We start from the raw sequence: 18,838 nt of genomic DNA on the forward strand, positions 1-18,838 counted from the left end.
TACATACTGTAAATAGCTGGTTACAGTATCTGTTTGGATATATAATCCCTCTTTCAAGTAGTCTATAACACATAAATAAGAATAAGACATACTGGAGATGAATAGAACTTGGTAAATTTCTCCTATATACTAGCAGCAATTCATCCTCCAATGAATGTGGATTCTTCTGGAACTAAAACAGCAGCTTTCATCCATACACAAGAGAAAGGTGGGCATAGGCTCAGGGAAACCTCATACATGCATATCTATTGTGCTATTATACCTTATAGTTAGCAACAGAAAAGTGCAGAAAAGAGTGTGGAAAAGGAGTAAGAAAGTAAAAGTCAAGAAATTAAGGCAGAAGATAAGAAAAAGAAAAAAAAACTAAAATTAGTTTATACCAACACTATCCACCATACCTCTCCACATCTTACTACACTGTCAAACCACCCTTGCAAGGGAATTCCCAGAGTGACAACAAAATAAAAAAGATCTTTAGCAGATAAAACACCTAAAGACAAAGCAGTGTTTGCCTGTCAACCACCAAAAAACCACCAGTCCTATGGAAGCTGAGTCTGCTGAATGGCTTTAGAATGATAATTGATTGTTGGGGGTGAAGACTTGGTGTTATAGAAATACTGAAAATAAGGTAGCACCTGCTTTCAGGATCACACAAGCACAACACCAAAAGGAAAAAAGAATGGGGAGGAAAGAAGAAAGTCAATATTTCAAGATGTGTAATCTCAGTGGTATCATCTAATCTGAACAGACCCCCCAACACACACACACACACACACACACACACACACACTTTCTTTGACATGCACACTTGCATCTATCCTAGCAGCTCTTTGTCCCCTGCCCAGTATTTTTCAGAGCAAAATGCACAAAATTACTCTATAAATGTGGAAGTCTGATTATGCTTATATGTCCCCCTTGCTAGAAGATTAGTTTGCAGTTCATTAACTTAATTAAATCAGTTGATGTGACTTTCAGTTAAAATGTGCCCCTAATAGCATAATTCTAGCCCAACTTTATTTAGTGGGAAAACTACTACAGATAATACAGACACACACGATTTATATTAAATTAAATGTGTCAGTTAAAATGTCCCTATGCATAAATTATTTTAAAGCACAAGAAGGGAAGATTGAATTAACCCTATTATGATACAGACTCTTTTACCCCAATTTTCTTCCTTTCCCATCCACTCACTCAGTGCATTTCCTTCTTTTTATTCTGAATTAAGCAACCAATATTTTATAGTCCTTAATTTTCCAGTATTAAAGGAGTACAGATCTGGTTTTCTTCTTTTTAAATATATTTCTGCAAAAAATCCATTAAATAATATATTCATGTTTTAATTTTAGTGTACAATTCTTCCTAATAGAAAATTTGTGCTTTGGAACCTGAAGGGCGATTGAAAATGGATTTGGTCCTAATGAAGGCTGATGCTCTGCTTCAGTGTATCAGTGAGGAACAAAAACATGAAATATTATCCAGGCTAAAGGATGTTAAGGCCATGTGGGAAGAAACAGCCATATACATTACTCATTGTCACAGGTAAGATTCCCAAGCAGGTTTACAACCAGTGTCCTTTAAATCTGAGCAGGGCTCTTAAACCAGACTGAAAATGACAAATTTGTCCACCTTTGCCACCACTTTCTGGAGATTCCAGATTCTGATTGGTTTTCTAGTTTGCCCATGAAAAAAGTATCTACTCTAACTGGGTGGGTGGGTAGCAAGCAATCGTGGCAAATGAAATGGAATCTCGAGAGATCAATATTGCTTCCTAGACCAACATTTTATGACCGAGTATCTTTGGATATACTATACTACAACTCCCATATTTCTCAACCAACAAGACACAAGCTTAATACCATCCTAGAATTATGAATTATGCCATATGTCAACCAACTGTCTTATATTTCCACCAATCACAAATATTAGAACTATCTTTGTACTCTTAGTATATGTGAGTGAAGAACTCTAATGTTTTGTAGGTGAGGGGAAACGGGCACCAGTAGTTTGGCTCTATCCCTCCCTCATTGGCTGCTGTATTTTTAAGGTTCTAATTGTCCTCATGGGCTCAGCAGTCTTTTCCAAAGATTTCAGTGCTTATGTCATACAGAGCAGCTAAGTCACTGGCTGTTGCTAACCCTAGAGAATTTATCCAGAGAAAACATCACATCATAATAAATCAGAGTTTGGATCATTTCGAGTGGCTCAAATATCTGTTTTCAGGTGCCCAAATTATGGGCCTAGATTATCTTGTAAAAGAGATATATGCAACAGAAAAGTGAGCATTTAACTCCGTGGCATCCTCCTGGGCTTCATTTAGCAAATGGAGGTGCCTACCCAGTTTTTTCTACCATTCTGTATGATAGAAGAAGCTAAATAAATCAGTTGTGATATTGCAGCATGAATCAGTATAGGGATCTAAAGAACCATTGGTGCATTAGCCCAATATTGTAACTACCAATATTTATAAAATTGTAAAAAATATGGCTATTCAAGCAGGCATTTGGTAATTAGGGATGTGATAATTAAATACTGGGAGGTGTATGGCAGTATTATTTATTATGACTTTATGAAATTAATGTGAGTGTTTGTGATTTTATTTATTTTTTCATATGTTATATGTTTTATTATTAGCCACAGTTCTGTAGATTTTCAGGCAGGAATTTTTCCAGTACTAGGAGTGGAGTGGGATGCCTAGGAGTGATCCAAGGCCCTTCTCCATGCAAAACATGTCATCTCTTAGTGAACTATGAATACCTTCAGTTCTGGTATGCAGAGGAATAACAAACCATATTTTCCCAATTCCAAAACTGTAGTGTACTGCCCATCAGAAAAGGAAGAAGAAAATTGTAGCAAGGGAAAAAGATGCCCAAGTATCCTTCAAGGCTCTTTTGCATAGCATCAGATCATGGATTAATGTGATGACTAAAGCTAAGCTCATTCAGAGTACCTCTTTAAAAAAGTTGAAAGAACAATAATATGAGGGAAAAGTATATGTGCTAGTGCTGGAAGGCAACCATGGGGGCAACATTTGCATGGAACAGGTTGGGGACCTCAGAGGAATGCCACATCTTGGGATTTTTTGGCAAGTACCGTTTATATTTTGTAGGCTTTCTAGCTTAGTACCCTCTGGATATGTTAAACTATCACCTACTAATGGTCATACTCTCTGGAGATGATGGGAGTTATATCCAGCACAATTCTCTTTAATGTTGGAGAAGGCAGAGTTAATGTATCTAGCTATCTTTTTTTGTTCCAACAGCCGCATTGAGTGGGTGTGGCTGCACTGGAGTGAATACTTGAAGGCCCAGGATGAATTTTACACCTGGCTTCACAATATGAAGGTGACCCTGGAACCTGACATAGAGTTGCAGCTTGGCTTAAAGGAGAAGCAATGGCAGCTTAGCCATGCTCAGGTTCTACTGAAGGATGTTCAGAATCAGTCAACCTTGCTGGAACGGCTGCTGGAGGAAGCCATGTCTCTGTATAACCGGATTGGAGATGCAAGTGTTGATGAAGATGTCCAGAAAAAGATGAAGGAGGAATATGAAGAAATCAGGAATGAAGCAGAGGTGAGAAAAATTCAGAGTGAAGGCAGAATTGAAAAGCAAAGCAGATGTTGCAGTGGGTGTCCTCTACTCCATTTCCTGTCCCCTATATTTAATTTGCCTAACAGCTGCACAAATCAGCAAACCCCCTTTTGTTTTGGTCAGGGATTGCAGATGGTGGCAGAGATCCCACGCTATGCCATCCTTATTTTTTAGCCCTGATGGTTGAATAAGCCACAATGGCTGGGTTCGCACATAATTTACAAATCACAACTTTACACATTGTGCTGAGCCAGAGAAATCAGTCAGTGGGTTTAGGGTTGCGGCAGGCAAATTTGATCTGGATAGATGTGGCACTTTTTTTTCTTTTTGAAGCATTCTACCTATTTTCTATGTGTCCTTTACTCATGCTTATGAAGTATTTTAGGCCTTTTGTAAATAATGGCCTTTCCTCTCATAAACTGAGCAGTTTTAATGCTTCAATTAGTTACCTGCTAGGAGTAACACACATTCTTCCACCTAGTACTAAAGAGTGTTTTCACTATTCTGCCTCCATTCTTCTCAGTTTTGTCAACTACACTACTGAAATATTTCTATAGCTTTGTTCCAACTCTTTTCTCATTCCGTCTTCAGCCAGGCATAGCCTAAATGATTGGGTGATCATTCATTGCTACAGTAATTACTGGGGATCCTCTCCTCTCATTCCAGATTTAGTTGAAAGATCAGTGGTATTTCAGTATTTGCACAGTCTAGTTTAGTGGAAAGCTTTCGCCATAACCCTTCAATTTGGATCTGGTTTAACTGTTAAGTTTAGTTCTTACATTTTTTATTGAGGCCATCAATTAAGGAATGGGTGGGGTTATTCACGGCCATAGTGAGTAGAAAACCCTATTCCAACATTTCTCAAAGTTCAGGAACACTTTAAACATACTGCAATTTTTGAATACATGACATTATCTTATACAGAATCTCATTATTGGTCTATCTCACCTGTTTATTTTGATTTTTTCATGTTTCAGAGTGAAACACAACCATAATTAATAACATGCATCTGAGCCTCTTGTTCCTTTTTACAAATAATTTCTAAAGCTCCCAAATCAGATTGGAATACCACATCTGTCTTAGTTAGGTTTAATTTTAAACTTTCCCTCCCATTTAATTCCCTAAATCTTCCAGTCATAGGGACATTTATATGGAACATCTTTTCATATTTTATATCATGAACATAATAAAGTTACCAAGGCAACCCTGGCCCAAATAGAAGTCACCTGTGAAAGCAAATAAAGAGAAGCACAGTTATAATCTGTATGTTTTTAAAGGTATTTATTTTATTTTACTAATCAAATTTATATGTTGCCCATCTCACTGTACAAGTGACTCTAGGCAGCTTACAAGTAAAAAAGCGATAAAAAACAATAAAAATCTATGTAAAATTATACAAGTTAAAAGGCAGAGAAAGCGTCTTCAAACCACCAACCACCCCCAGTGCTGCAAACCTCCATGTGATCCCTATGCTAATTGGCAGAGCCAGGTCTTAACACTCTTCCAGAAGGCCAGAAGAGTCGGGGCCAATCTCACCTCCGGGGGCAAGATGTTCCACAGGGCAGGGGCAATGACAGAAAAGGCTCTCCTAGACCCGCCAGTTGAAATTCTTTAGCCGACAGGGTCCATAACGTGCCCTTCCTGCTGGACCGGAGGCAAGTATGACCGGAAAGAAAATGTTCATTTACTAATAGAAATTTATTTTTTGTCTAATTGTTGCATTGGTTACACTTGAAGAACACTTATAGAGCTTTACCCTTTGGTTTTTCAAGGCTCTTATTGTACATTGTGTTCCAAAGAAGGTTGTGTTCCTGATGCACAAGGCACCAAGGCAACAAGACAATGTTATGATATATTAATTCTAATTTATAGGTTCATAATAATCTTCTCACTGTAGGGCACTGTTTGGGGTGGTTCCTGGAAAAAATGTCATAGTCCCTATTCTTCTGAGCAATGTTTAAATGCATTTTCAAAAGCCTCAGTTTTTCAGTAATGATCATTGGTAGTAAGAAACACCAAAATTTAGTCTCTTGGCTTTAATTTAAACCTTGTTACATTTTATTTTTGTACTTTTACCTTTTTTATTTTACTTTTATTCTGAAATTAGAAAGGTAAGTAAGTTATCCTTATAAACAAAGAAATAGACTAGAAAAGAAGGGGGGAGTGGAAAATGTTTGAAACAAAGAAAAAAAATGAGCAAGCAAGTTACAAGCAGTTATTTTTCTGCTAAAATTCATTAACACATCAGAGTTTAGTCTCCCTGTCTGAACTATGATCTAGTATTTGAAAATAAGTAAAATGTACCAAGAAAAAAGTAATGGGGTAGGGGAGTTTTAAAAATACCCTAATTTTGTGCGATTTACTATTGCACGTTATTGTATTTTTAAAAAATCCTTTGCATGATAAAGATTTTTTATTTATATACACACACACATATATACATGCATACATACACATGTACATGCATACATACATACACGCACGCACACACACAATGTCAGAATAGTACTGGCTTAACTCTATGAAATTTCAAAAGTATTTGACAAGTTTGCGGGATTATGTGCTGATTAAAGCCATGAACAAGAGCAGGGGATGAATGTAATGGCCACAGCACTGCAGCTTCCAGATCATGTCTTCATTTTCTGCCGTATCGTATTCCATTCTTCTTTTTGGAAATAATTCTGCTTTCCTTTTTCTTTTCAGCTCTACTAATGGATGGTTCGTCCATCACTTGCAGGGATCCTGCATTGCTTGATGGGGTGGGGGCACCAATGCGAACTAGTTGTGCATGTCTGAAGGTCAAAAGGCAGAATGCCTTTTCATGTTAGCAGTGCACACGCAGAGGTTCCAAAACTTTGAACAGCCATTGCTATTTATTTATTGTATTTGTCTGTCTGACCTTATAAGCCGCCCAACTCCAAAGGGCTCTGTGAAATCCCTTCTCCAGGACTAGAGCCCTCCTTGTGAGATGGAGAAGTTCCCAGCTGTTCTTTCTCCTGTCAGTTGCAGCGAAAACATCCTCCCCCCCCCCGAAAAAAATGCCCTGAGGTGGGAAAGGGAGTGCCCATTACTCCCTGTGGAAGCCTCTCTCCTGAGGCTAATTGCAGATTATGGAAAGAGCATTTTTATCTAACTCATGGCAGAAAAAAAAAGGTTAATTCCTCAGCAGTCACAAGCAATTGGGGGCATTCACAGGAGGGTGTCAAAAAAGTCAAAACAGTGGCTTCAGTCATGCGGTTGTGGCTGCCATCTTGACTTTTTTGACACTCCCCATGAACACCCCTACCTGGAGTTGTCTTGAACAAGGTGGTGGCTACTGGTTGTAATACTGTTGTAAGGAGAGGAGACTAATTCAGAAAAAGTTAAATCTACCCCAGCTTGTAGTCCTGATAATACCGAGATCTGAATGGAACCTCCATATTCCGAGGCAGTATAGCTGGGAAGCAGTGAAGGAGAGTCATTGCCTTACTGGCTCATCAGTAAGTTGCCACTGTGGAAAACAGCCTGCTGAATATTTGGTACGTCCTTGGTCTCATCCAGCCTTTCTCTCTTTTGCCTTTAGAAGAAAATGACCCAACTAATCAGGAGTGTTAGCTAACTCTGGAACTACACTAGTGCCAGCTTGCAGATTTGCACACTTGCCTTGAGGGAACTGCCTGTACAGTTTCCCTTATATTTTCCATGGGGGGGGGGGAATTAAGAAATTTGAATAGCCCACATGGGCCCCCTAGTGAAAACATAAAATTGAAAATCCCACAAAGATAATGCATATCAAACTGTATTTTTTCTTAGTTTTCTACATTATTTCCTAACAGTATTTTTTTCAATATAATATTTGAAATGTTGTCATTAATGAGAAGTTGCCTTACTAAACCTTTCTTCCTGCTCTGTCTTTCCTTCCTTGAAAAGGAAATGAAAGTCTTTATAATATTGTATTCATTTAATTAAATTCTAAATAATTACAGTTCACTTGCACTTGGGATATGTTGTTCTTACCCTGAAGACAAACTGTTCCAGATTCCTGAAAACAACCAAGTGACATGAGAGAACAGCTCTTTGTGCTCTGAGTTTATAAAAATCCAAAATATTTCAGTTTCCCCCTTTGGATATTTTTCTTGTTTCAGAGAAGAGTGGTGTTACTTGAAAAGATAACAACAGAACATGAGCGATATAAGATCAGTGTTGACCAGTTTCAGCTATGGCTGACCCAGCTAACAGAAAGATTAAACTGCTGCCTTAATCAAGAATCAAAACTGCCAGCAGAAAATAGAATTAAAGCATTACAGGTATTTGATTAAGTATTTTTATGTTATGAATGTGTTGTTTTGCTCAGAAGTTGTAGTTCTATTTTGTAAACTTCCAGGACCCTCTGTGGAGGAACTGTTTTCAAAAAAATCAAGATGAGTTCAGTTGAGCCATTGTGACCACCATCTTGACTTTTTTGACTCCCCTGAAGTACACCTATCATTTTCCCACAGGTAGATATGTGTGACTTTCTGAAGTCCTGCTCCCTTCACTGTTTGTATTAACAGGGCAGCACTGCCATATAATATTCCCCCCCCCCATTTTTATAAAAAATGACACAAGATTTCTAAATGTACATTCCCCCATAGTTAGTTTTATTTTTAAAGAATAGTGCTACTTTATGTGCACACTGTTTCCAGTAGGTTTTTAAGTATTTTTATTTACAGTTTTCTGAGTAGAAGTTGAAAGCTACTAGACTTTGATGGTAATAATTCTGCTACAGCAAAATCAAAAGAATGGATAACATCCACACTGATTATTACTGGAAATGCATTGCAAAATTCCTTTACATCCATTTTCAAGAGCATATTCAAGAATGATAGATGCATAATATGAAATGTAAAATTAGATTTGAATTGATTTTACATTTGTGTTTTTTTAAATTGTCAAGTTTTACTGCAGCCTTGAAATCCAGTTTACTAGAATTTAGAAGTTTTGCCCTGCCTTCAGAGGCTGAAGCTCTGTTATCATAAGGCCAAAATGTAGGACTTAATTGAAGATATTTCTGGAATCTTTTTTGCACTGTATACCTGCTGTCCCAATCTTGTAAGATTTTTTTGGAACTATTCAGAAGCACACTTAGAACAGAAAAAGCAACATTCTGAGCCATAAGTTGTTGGACAAAGTGCTTTTTAAGAACAGAGGGTGTGGTTTCTCTGCAGTTAAAGCAGGCTTTGAGATACAGCAGATTTGCTTCTTCATATGATATTTAATCCAAGGTTCCTTGAACAAATGCAAAGAGGAGGAGAAAACCAAGTTTTACATTCAGGACACTAATCCAGGAAGACTAGAAGCCAGTATGGCTGGTTGGGTCTGCAAGCTCAATACAGACATGTGTTTTGTATATATTGGTGATAAACACCGCATGGGTATAGCCACATTTGATGATAAATACAGTTCATGGATTGTATGTATTGAGTAGGATCATTGTATATGTATGGAAGGTCTAGATTCCTAAACTATGTTTGACCCTATTTATTAGGTTACCATGGGAAAGTTGCCATTTCTGTCAGAAGGATATTACAAGGATTCAGAAGTAAAGAATTGTTGTTACCAAGTCCTAAATCCTGCTGAATTGCTAGCAGTCAAATATTTTATGTGACTTTTGGGTATTTATGTGACCTCAAGTTATGTTTTGTTTTGATGAATGGACCAAGCATTTTGAGGTGCTCCATTCTCTGAGCATGACAGTCCCACGCAGATGTGTAGTAATATCAGACGCTGAGCTAGTAAGGGGAGAAGATGCATACTGTTGCTCCCCAACATAGATGTGGCATGAATCTAAGAACTACTGTTGCCTGATCCAGCCCGGGTCTGGTGGATTCAAAAAAATTGCCATCAGAAGAATCTGGGTGCCTGGGCACAATGCACACTAGCCTTTTCTTGTGTCCATAGGTAGTAATGCATAGTGGATTTATTTCACTTGCATTACTTCAGTGCTGCTGCCTCAGTACCAGTATTCCCAACATGTCTGTCTTTATGAGATTGGGAAATCACTTACTCTGCAGCTCTTTTCTCCTGCAGGACATTATAAAAGATGTAAGGAGTGGAGAAAAGAAATTCAAACATCTGGAAGTGCAGTCTGTAGATGTAATGCAAAACACCTCTCCCCTGGGAGCAGAAAAGATGAAGGCTGAGCTTGAGGATCTGAAAAAAGTCCTGGAGAAGCTGAAGCTGGTGAGTGTGGAGGAAGAAGAGAAACTGCTGAAGAGCCTTCAGTCTGAAAATACCTATCACACCCAGGCCAGGCTGCTAGAAGCCGAGGTTCAAGAATTCCGTAAAGGCCTACAAAGACTAGGGAACCATTTTGAAAAGGATGATACCATGAGAAGCGATGAGGACTTAATCTCTTTGTGGAGACAGTACATGGTTAGTATTTATTGGTCAGCAACCAAGAAGGAACAAAGGCAGAGGTCACGTAACTAATTTGCAATGAAATTAAACTGCCCATCTATGCAGATGCAATTATATTAAAATAAATGGTTGGGACTGATAACGAATAGGAACATTCTACATGGCAACATTTTTAATGGGTTGGGACCAGCTCTGCCCTTTTCCAAGCTGTTCCATTCCATTGGAACTGGCATCCACTGGTTTTCCAGTAGATACTCTGTTCTGTTGCCACTAAGAAACCTGTGTCGTCATCAGGCTATTTTAGGTCCTTTTTCTTGTTTCCTACATTTTGTATAAATGTGTAGGGTTGGTGGAAATAAGAGAAGTCACTTTTATCTGTAGTTAATTTATGAAATAATGAAAGACACCATTTTCTTTGTTTCCTCTTAAATGGGGTGTGTATGTATGATTTTTATTGAAGATTTTAATTACAATAGTAAAAGCAAATACAAACTAAACTCAGAGAAAAAAGGAGAGATAGAATAAAAAGTGCAAAAAAAGAAGAAAGTAAGATAAAGAAAAGAAATGTATAAAGAAGTTACTTCTAATTTTAAGCAAACTTAATAACTCTTCACCCCCTATAAGGTTACAAACAAATATCTCTTCTTCCATCCATCCCTTATCTATATACAAATCCATAAATCATCAACTTTTCAGTTCTAGTATGAGCAAAAAATCTGTAAAAGGTTACCAGAGCTTTGTAGAAACAAGTCTTATTTTAACCACGGTCAAACAAACCAAATTTATATAGCCAACCTTCCTTTCACTACTGACAATCTTGATCTTTAATTTATTCAGATATTGTGATAGGATTTGGTCCCTCTTCAATTTTTCTTTTTCCCATCCCAAAGGCTTCTTCAAGACTTAAGCAAACCCCTTTTGTAAATACAGTAAAAAGTCACTATCCAGGTCATTCGCTAGGCTTATCATTTGTATTTCCACTTTGATTTTCAAAACTTGGTTAAACTTCTTTTGTATATCCAGTAGAAAGTCCTTATCCGGGTTGTTCTCGTGGCTTGTCATTTGTGTTTCCACTTTAGCTGCCTCTCTATCTTATAATCCACACTTTTTTATTATCCAGTATTTCTGGTTCTAATATTTCTGCATCAGGCAAACTTTGTTTCACATCTGCCGTTCCTTCATTAACATCTTTTGGATATAGTCTATCCATAGAAGCAGACATTCATAGGAGCAGACATCACTGCTGACATTACTGACTTTGTAGCTACTAATTTCTGGCCCCATTCTTCAAAAATCTCCTGGAGTATTTCAATGTTAAAATGTTTTGTGTCACTTTGTAAATCCCCATACTAACTGAAAACCAAAGGCAAGTTTACACTTTTTTCCTTTGCTTTTTCTCCCTGGAATCTTTGGTCCCCTCTAGTGTCCAATTTCTGAAATCATAAAGTCTTCAATCTCTGTTATGACTTAAGGTAGACAAAACAATTTAGTTCCCATGAAAAGCTCTTTATTTAATATAATTATTTCCAAAGTCTTATAGTAAAAGTCTCAATGTTCCAAATTTGTCTGGATTCTTAATTTGTGTATAACTTTCTTAGATCAAAGACTTATTTAGCTTTTTGCCATTTATTTCCAATTCTTTAAATTCCTAAACTTATCGTTAATTTTTCTCTTGTTCAAGAATGAAGGTAAACTCACCATGTGGCTTTTCAAACTTGTTGTTCCAAAGGTCTCTAATAGCCTTAAGATAGTTAAATAGGCAACTCCCTTTTTTTTTCTTTTTTTCATATAATTTTTATTAAAGATTTTTTTAAAAGGAAAATAAAAAAACTACTACAAGCTAATATAAAGTAAGAAAAAGAGAAGAAAAAGAAAGAAATCAAAGAGAAAGCTGAAAGTGCAAGAAAGGAAAGTAAGAAAAAGAAAAATAGAAAATAAAGAAAAAAGATACAAAGAAGTAGCTCCCAATCTTTTTTATAGCAGTTATAAAATACAATTATAAATTTACCTCTTACTTACACTATAGTTACAACATAACTCTTTTCTTTCTATAATCTATCCTGTCTAATCATCAAAACCATAAATCATAAGTTCCTTTTTTTTCTGTTTCATGCAAAAAATCTATGGGGGTTTCCAGTCAGCAATAAATGTAGCTATTGTCTTTTCTCTGATCAAAGAAGTCAATTTAGCTATCTCAGCAAGCTCCATTATCTTCACCAACAATTCCTCAATTGTGGGTAGTACTGAATCTTTCCATCTTTGTGCATACAATAATCTCACTGCAGTTATGTACAAAAGCAAAGTTCCATAACTTTTTTCCAGATGCTGGTCCATCAATCCCAAAAGAAAAACCTCTGGTCTCAATTGTATGTTTATCTTTAAAATCCACTGAATCAGTGTATGTATTTGAATCCAGAATTTTCTAGCTTTTTTACATGTCTACCAAACATGATAAAATGTCCCTTCTTGTTGTTCACATTTCCAACATAAATTTGAAGTGCCTGAAGTGCCTAGAGAATTTCTCTGATGACATATACCAACAGTATATCATTTTATAAAAATACTCTTAAGATTATAACATAGTGTAAATTTTAATCCTTTCAGCCACATATTTTCCCATTGTTCCATCTGTATATTATAACCAAAATTTTAGCTCACTTTAACATTCTTTAACTTGTTCTTCTTCTGTTTCAAATTTCAATAAAAGATTGTACATTTTAGCAATTACATGTTCATCATTTGTACACAATTCTTTTTCAAACTTAGTCTTACAGTGTTCAAAATCATAAATTGTGTTGTCTACTTTTGTATCTTTCTAATAATTGTAAATAAGAGAACCCTCTGCCACCAATTGTTCTCTTGATTTTATTTTGTATTCCCCTTGACAGAATTCTAGTATCTCACAATAAGTTAGCCATTTGTGTTTACCTATTATTTCTCATCTATAAAATGCTTCTTGTGCTGAGAGCCACAAAGGTGATTTGGGGCACAACCTGGATTTGTATCTATTCCATATTCTCAATGTGGCATGTCTAACATAGTGATTTTTAAAATCTACATTAATCTTGACTTTATCATACCACAAATATCCATGCCACCCAAATCTCAGATCATGTCCTTGTAACTTTAAAAGTCCTCTATTTCTCAGCAACACCCACTCCTTCATCCAAACCAAACAACAAGCTGCAAAATACAATTTCAAATCAAGTAAATCCAGTTTCCTTTGCATCTTGTAACACCTTATATTTAACTTGTGTTTTTTCCCTTGCCATTCAAACATATATATATCCTTTTGTCACTGTTTAAATAGGCAATAGGCAAATTTAAATAGGCAATGGTTTCCAAAAGTGATTAGAAAGTGAGGTTAGTGAACCCAGTGTCCTTTTAAAGGCTCCACTGTTGTTGTGAACATGATGGCTTGATCCCTTCATCTCCCAGCACTCAAACCCATGGGAGACTGCTGTCTTGTGGTCTCCTCATGAGGATCAACCATCCAGAGCACATGTGGGTAATCTCCTGTCCTCTCCTTGTCTGGAGGGATCCAAAGAACTGATTTATTCACCAGTTCTTCAGTCTTTGCCGTGGTCATCATCTCTGCTCTTTCAGAGACATGCTTAGTTTGCCATGCCTGCCCCAGAAGTTCCATGAGAAGTTTTGGCGGGGGGGGGGGGGTTGCTACTATAAGTTTGCTTTTATTGTGAAGTATATATGTTATGTTCTGGCTTATATTTTTATTTTTATAAGCTGTTTGGAGTTTGAATTTAATTGTAGATTTTGTTCCAATAAAAAAATTCACAGCTATATACACACAGGCAATTTATTTAATATATAAATATTTCTTGACAATTGTTTTGTGTTTAAGGCAACAAAGACAACTCTTACAGCAGAAGAATCAAAGGTTGAGAGACTGAAGATTCAACTGAAGGAGTTGTTCAAGTTTTCACAAAACTTGCAGCCTCTTTCTGAGAGTGTGATCCATGCTATACGAGAATATCAAAGGTATTTTGCTGAAGGGAGTGGCAGCAATTCAAAATAAATGACACCAGGGGATTAGGTAGCTCCAGAAATACATTTCAATGAAAGGACTGATTTAGATCAGTTTGTTTCAAAATAAAGAAGTATAAATCTGATTATTTCTATTATCTCACTGCCAACAAAGGGTTCTTTAAAGCAAGGGTGCCTCAGAGACAAATGCATGCCTCTAAACCTTTGAGTGTATCTCCCTACCCCCACACCACATTATCTAAAAGTCAAATTGCATTGTTAATGTGGCAGAAGGATAAAATTACCAAAGATGGGCAGAGGCATACACAGAACCTGACAATGTTGTCAAAATGATGAAACCAGTTTTGTACTGGTGTAATGCAAACTCTACCCTTTCAGTATGTATGTTTGACATCGAGAGAGAGAGAGAGAGGGGGAGGGAGGGAGGGAGGAAGGAAGGAAGGAAGGATGGAAGGAAGGATGGAAGGAAGGAAGGAAGGAAGGAAGGAAGGAAGGAAGGAAGGAAGGAAGGAAGGAAGGAAGGAAGGAAGGAAGGAAGGAAGAAAGAAAGAAAGAAAGAAAGAAAGAAAGAAAGAAAGAAAGAAAGAAAGAAAGAAAGAAAGAAAGAAAGAAAGAAAGAAAGGGTGGATCTTGCATTGTGATGTTTCAACATTCATTTTGTCACCTACAAAGCTAGATAGGGATGATTAGTTCTTGGATGGAAGATCACCAGAAAAATAGCAGGGTTGAAAGCTGGGCCGGGACCTGAAGCTTCTATATTATAATTAAAAGAAATTCATGAATATGTCCGTGAAGTCAGCAGGAGTTATGCAAAGGGGGCTTTATTTTATTTCAGCTAGGTGGAAACGTGGCTAATCTAGAAAATGTAGGAAGGGTTGGGCTTGATTTGTGCTTTAGTAGGAGACCACCAGGAAAAGCCAGGATGGTAGGCGAGACTTGGAATTTGAAAAAAACACCATCCTGAAAGAAGGCAATGGCAAATTACATCTGTACTGTTGCCAAAAAATCATCAGGACTTGAGCTCAACTGAAAGGAGACTTAACTTTTTTTCCTTTCAAAGCTTGGCATTTATAAATTCCCCTCACTTCTTGCAACAGTTAGTCTCACAATAACCCTGTGAAGACAGGCTGAGAGGTAATAACTGGCCCAACTTCACTCATGGTTGGATGGGGATTTAAACCTGGATTTTCCAGTCATAATCTGGACATACCACTGGGGAACACTGGCTCAAATGTAGTTGGTTGCCATGCAGGTTGGACTTTTTTTCCCACACCACAGCAAAGAGAGGTTTGTAGAAGCATGTCAAATATCTCCCAGCCCTGGCGATAAGTTGCTCAGTTTAAATGATTCTCAATTTCCAGATGGAACAATATGAAATAACATCCATGTAAGAGTTAGAATGTAGGTGCCACATGGTACATTTGATTGGAAAATAATGAGGTATTTTTCAGTGTAATCATGCCATAGTAATCCTGTCAGGAAGGGAATTTGGGCAGGTGAAATGTAAAGAAACTTGCACCTGCTTTCAAAATGCCCACTCCATCTGGGTTTTCAAATAAATGTCTTTCCCACATCCTCCTAAAAAATTAAATCTGGTGCTCTATCATTACATTGCAGCTTTTTCTAAAAAAAAACCAAACAAACTTAACATTGAAAATATTCTATCTACTCGAAAGAATTGTATAATGTGGTTTAGGCTTTTGTGTCATCTAGAGACATTTGGTATGCAGAAACCTTCCTAGGATGTGCTTTCTGTCTCTTCTGGGCAGATAGTGGCATTGATTGTTCAGGCTAATCTGTGAACATACAAAACCACCTTTTATGAAATCAGTTCTTTGGTCATCTAGCTCTGTACTCTCCAGTAACTGGTGGTAGCTCTCCAGAGTTTCAGACAAAAATTTTCTCAGCCTTACCTGGAGAGACCAGGTGTTGAGTCCAGAATCTCTGCATCAAAAGCTGTATTGTAGCATTACGACTTTTTCCTGAAATGGTGGTGGTCCCATCCATGATGTTATCTAGAGAGAATGTTGATTTATTCCAACTTTGAGATCTTACTCATGGTTGGTCTTACAGCTTTTCCTTACCAGTAGCTTTTGATTAGGAAAAACTACAGTTGTGCAACTACCAGTTGTACTCTACAAAATGAAACTCTGCCCCAAACTCTAGAAAATTAATCAGCATTGATAATACTGAGCCATCTTGAATAACCTTCTGAGAAATGTAAGGCATACTGTATTTATACCTGCTTCCTGCTTGCACTGCTTTCCTGTTACAGATGATAGATGGGACAATGAAGAGAGGGGAGGGGAGGAGTCCTTCTAGTCAACTTTGCATTTCCCTTCTGCTTTTTTGGAAGTCTAGAGATGGGAAGATTCTTTGGAAGTACAGCAACATAGTTGTTTCACTGGCTATATAAGGCATTAACTTACTGTTTGTTGTGCTGCACCTGTCTATATATGTTCATATTATTAGAGGTGTTCTGTTATTTCCTTGGAGCCAAATGTTGTGCAGGTAGCAACACCAGTGATAAGAAGGCTTTTTCTCCATGTGTTTTTGCTGATTTCTTCCCCTACATGTTTTTCTGGGTAGTCCTATTCCCACCTCTCTCTCTCTGTCTCTCTCTCTCTCTTAGTTTTGGTAAAATATTTTTACTTCCAAATTAAAAAGAATCAAGAAATTATGTGCATAACCTTTTTTAGATCTGGAAAAAGGGTTGTCAACAGCTGGTTAAGGCACAGACCAATTTTGTTTGTGTCTAAAAATTGGCTTTCTTATGACAAGTATAGTGTGTGTTGGTAAGCTAAAAAGGCTTTCTGTTAATTAAATTAGTTACTGCAGGAGAAACAGCAATTCAGATTTAAGAAAGCAAGTCTGGGATTCTTGCCAATGAGGAAAAGTAAGAATGGAAAGTTTGAACATTTGCCACAGTAGAGATGACAGATCGTCGGTATCATCTTCCAAAGAAGCATTGCTTCATTGTAGGAAATGATAACCTCACTAATGATTATGAAGAGACAGAAGAAACAACAGTGAAGGTAGTAATCAAAGGACTTGTGCTCCTCCAAAATTATGTTAAACATAAGCCTTCCTTACAGGATAACGACTGTCATGAGAACATTGTGGCATGCCAAGTAGGATAATCCCTTTTCTGTTGTCTTGTTTAATGGAAAACAAAATATGTTTCCTAAGGAAAGTTTCATGTTTCTTTTCTAAAAAACTATTTGTATTGGCCATTACTGCCTGCCAGGTCCCTTCAAGCTGGAGACTGAAATTAGAAATAAGCTGTGCCTCAGGTTGTGAGCCAGAGACACAAGCAGGTTGGAATTTTCAGCAAGCAAAAACAGGTTTTTCTTTTTCAGTCAGTTGGTAGAAGGAGCCAGACACCTGCAGACCAAGTAGGAAGAGAATTAAATTCATTTTGTTCCAATTTAAAAATGAATCAACAACATTTGTATTTCTTAAACTAATACACAAACAGAATGCGACATGTCATCAGAGTTCACACAAAACACTTATCAGATATGCTTAGGCAAACTTTAAACCACTTCTTAATACACAATTACTAAAGAATCTTTAAACAGTATCCAGAATTGTGTTTTTTGTTAATTGAACTCTGTTACCATACACAAAACAACATTTTGTAGTTTAACAAGTTTTTATGAACGTTCACATAGCACCCAGAATCAAACATTCAAGTAATTTCTTTGGGAACTCACAAAAATACAACAAATTATATTAGTTGAGGAAAATGAATCATTCAGTTTGAAATACAAACTCAAAAAGGGAAAAAGGCAAACGTGCACACACAGAGGGTGGTTGGAGTAATAGTATGGTAAAGCTGTAATTTACCATTAAAAACAAAAGGGTTCAAAAGAACCTTTCCTAAAGGTCCCATTGGATCATTTGTATCTGCAGGGATTGGGGGGGGGGGGGAAGGAGGCAAATGATGAAACATTCATTGTGACATCACAATATAAACCATGTGACTTATTTCCTTGAATTAAATGTCACAACACTGGTACAAAAGAATTGTGTTATGATGTCACAAGGCATGCTTTGTTATTTTTTCGTCAACTTCATTTGTACCAGACACCTGTGTATTGGACCAGTCTAGAGAGTATCTGGAGAGTGGAGATAGCCTGAACCTCAGTTTCAATATAATAATAATTTTTTAAAAAAACAACCTTGGATGACTCCAGCCCACTCTGATGCTCCAATATTCTGGAATCTGTTTTCCTGGCCTTCTTTGGCAGGGATTTCACTGCTATTACATGCCTTTGCGATATAAATGATTCACTTCTATCTTAGATGTCCTGCTTACCTTCTAGACTAAAGGTACCATGGCCTGGCCTTCTGGAGCAACCATAGCTCTGTCTGCGAAAAATCCTAACTTGCTGGACCTAGAGAGACTTCTAGAGAAATAGTAGTCTGAGCTTCTCTCTCTGAAAAGATTTGGGTAGAAAGGACAGTATTTTAGGCCTTTGAGACAATCACTTCTGCTTTGTTAAAAATATGGGGCTGGCCAAAGAGTAGGTGGGTGAATGTCAAATTGCTAGTCCTGAAAGAATATATTTATAGAATTAGCAACAAAGGAAACAAAGGCTGGAACACATCTTGATTGGCTTTAGCCCACAAAAATAAAAAGACATTCTAGAAGTATGATGATATTTTGGAGGAAGGGGAAAAGAAAGATTATTATTAGTTATCAGGGAATCCCTTGGATCATGACCAGGAAAACTAACAAGGCTGATCAACCAGTTCTGTCCTTGGAAGTATGCTTGTCATTTTTAGGTATTCAGCACCACACAGATTCAGGTATGGTTAGTTAATTCTAAAAACATTTTCACATGTTGTTAGTACTAAAA

The 18,838-nt window shown here is 37.1% G+C and overlaps 1 protein-coding gene across 4 annotated transcripts in view; it reads left to right on the forward strand.

The window, feature by feature from the left end:
* The window catches only part of SYNE3 (spectrin repeat containing nuclear envelope family member 3), an 89,665-nt gene that overhangs the window by 26,109 nt on the left and 44,718 nt on the right, over positions 1-18,838 (forward strand). For 3 of the 4 annotated variants that reach the window (XM_025177664.2, XM_088149878.1, XM_088149879.1), the window contains exons 3-7: positions 1,370-1,542; positions 3,263-3,572; positions 7,715-7,876; positions 9,639-9,983; positions 13,831-13,967. In XM_025177664.2, coding sequence (XP_025033432.1) covers positions 1,370-1,542; positions 3,263-3,572; positions 7,715-7,876; positions 9,639-9,983; positions 13,831-13,967 — 1,127 coding nt within the window. The remainder of the gene's footprint in view (positions 1-1,369; positions 1,543-3,262; positions 3,573-7,714; positions 7,877-9,638; positions 9,984-13,830; positions 13,968-18,838) is intronic. The other variant, XM_088149880.1, reaches the window with a different exon arrangement.

The sequence above is a fragment of the Python bivittatus genome, unplaced genomic scaffold (assembly GCF_059951505.1).
Source record: "Python bivittatus isolate LINGU-HERP-01145 unplaced genomic scaffold, Pbiv_v1 ctg000580_np1212, whole genome shotgun sequence".
NCBI classification, from domain to species: Eukaryota; Metazoa; Chordata; class Lepidosauria; order Squamata; family Pythonidae; genus Python; species Python bivittatus.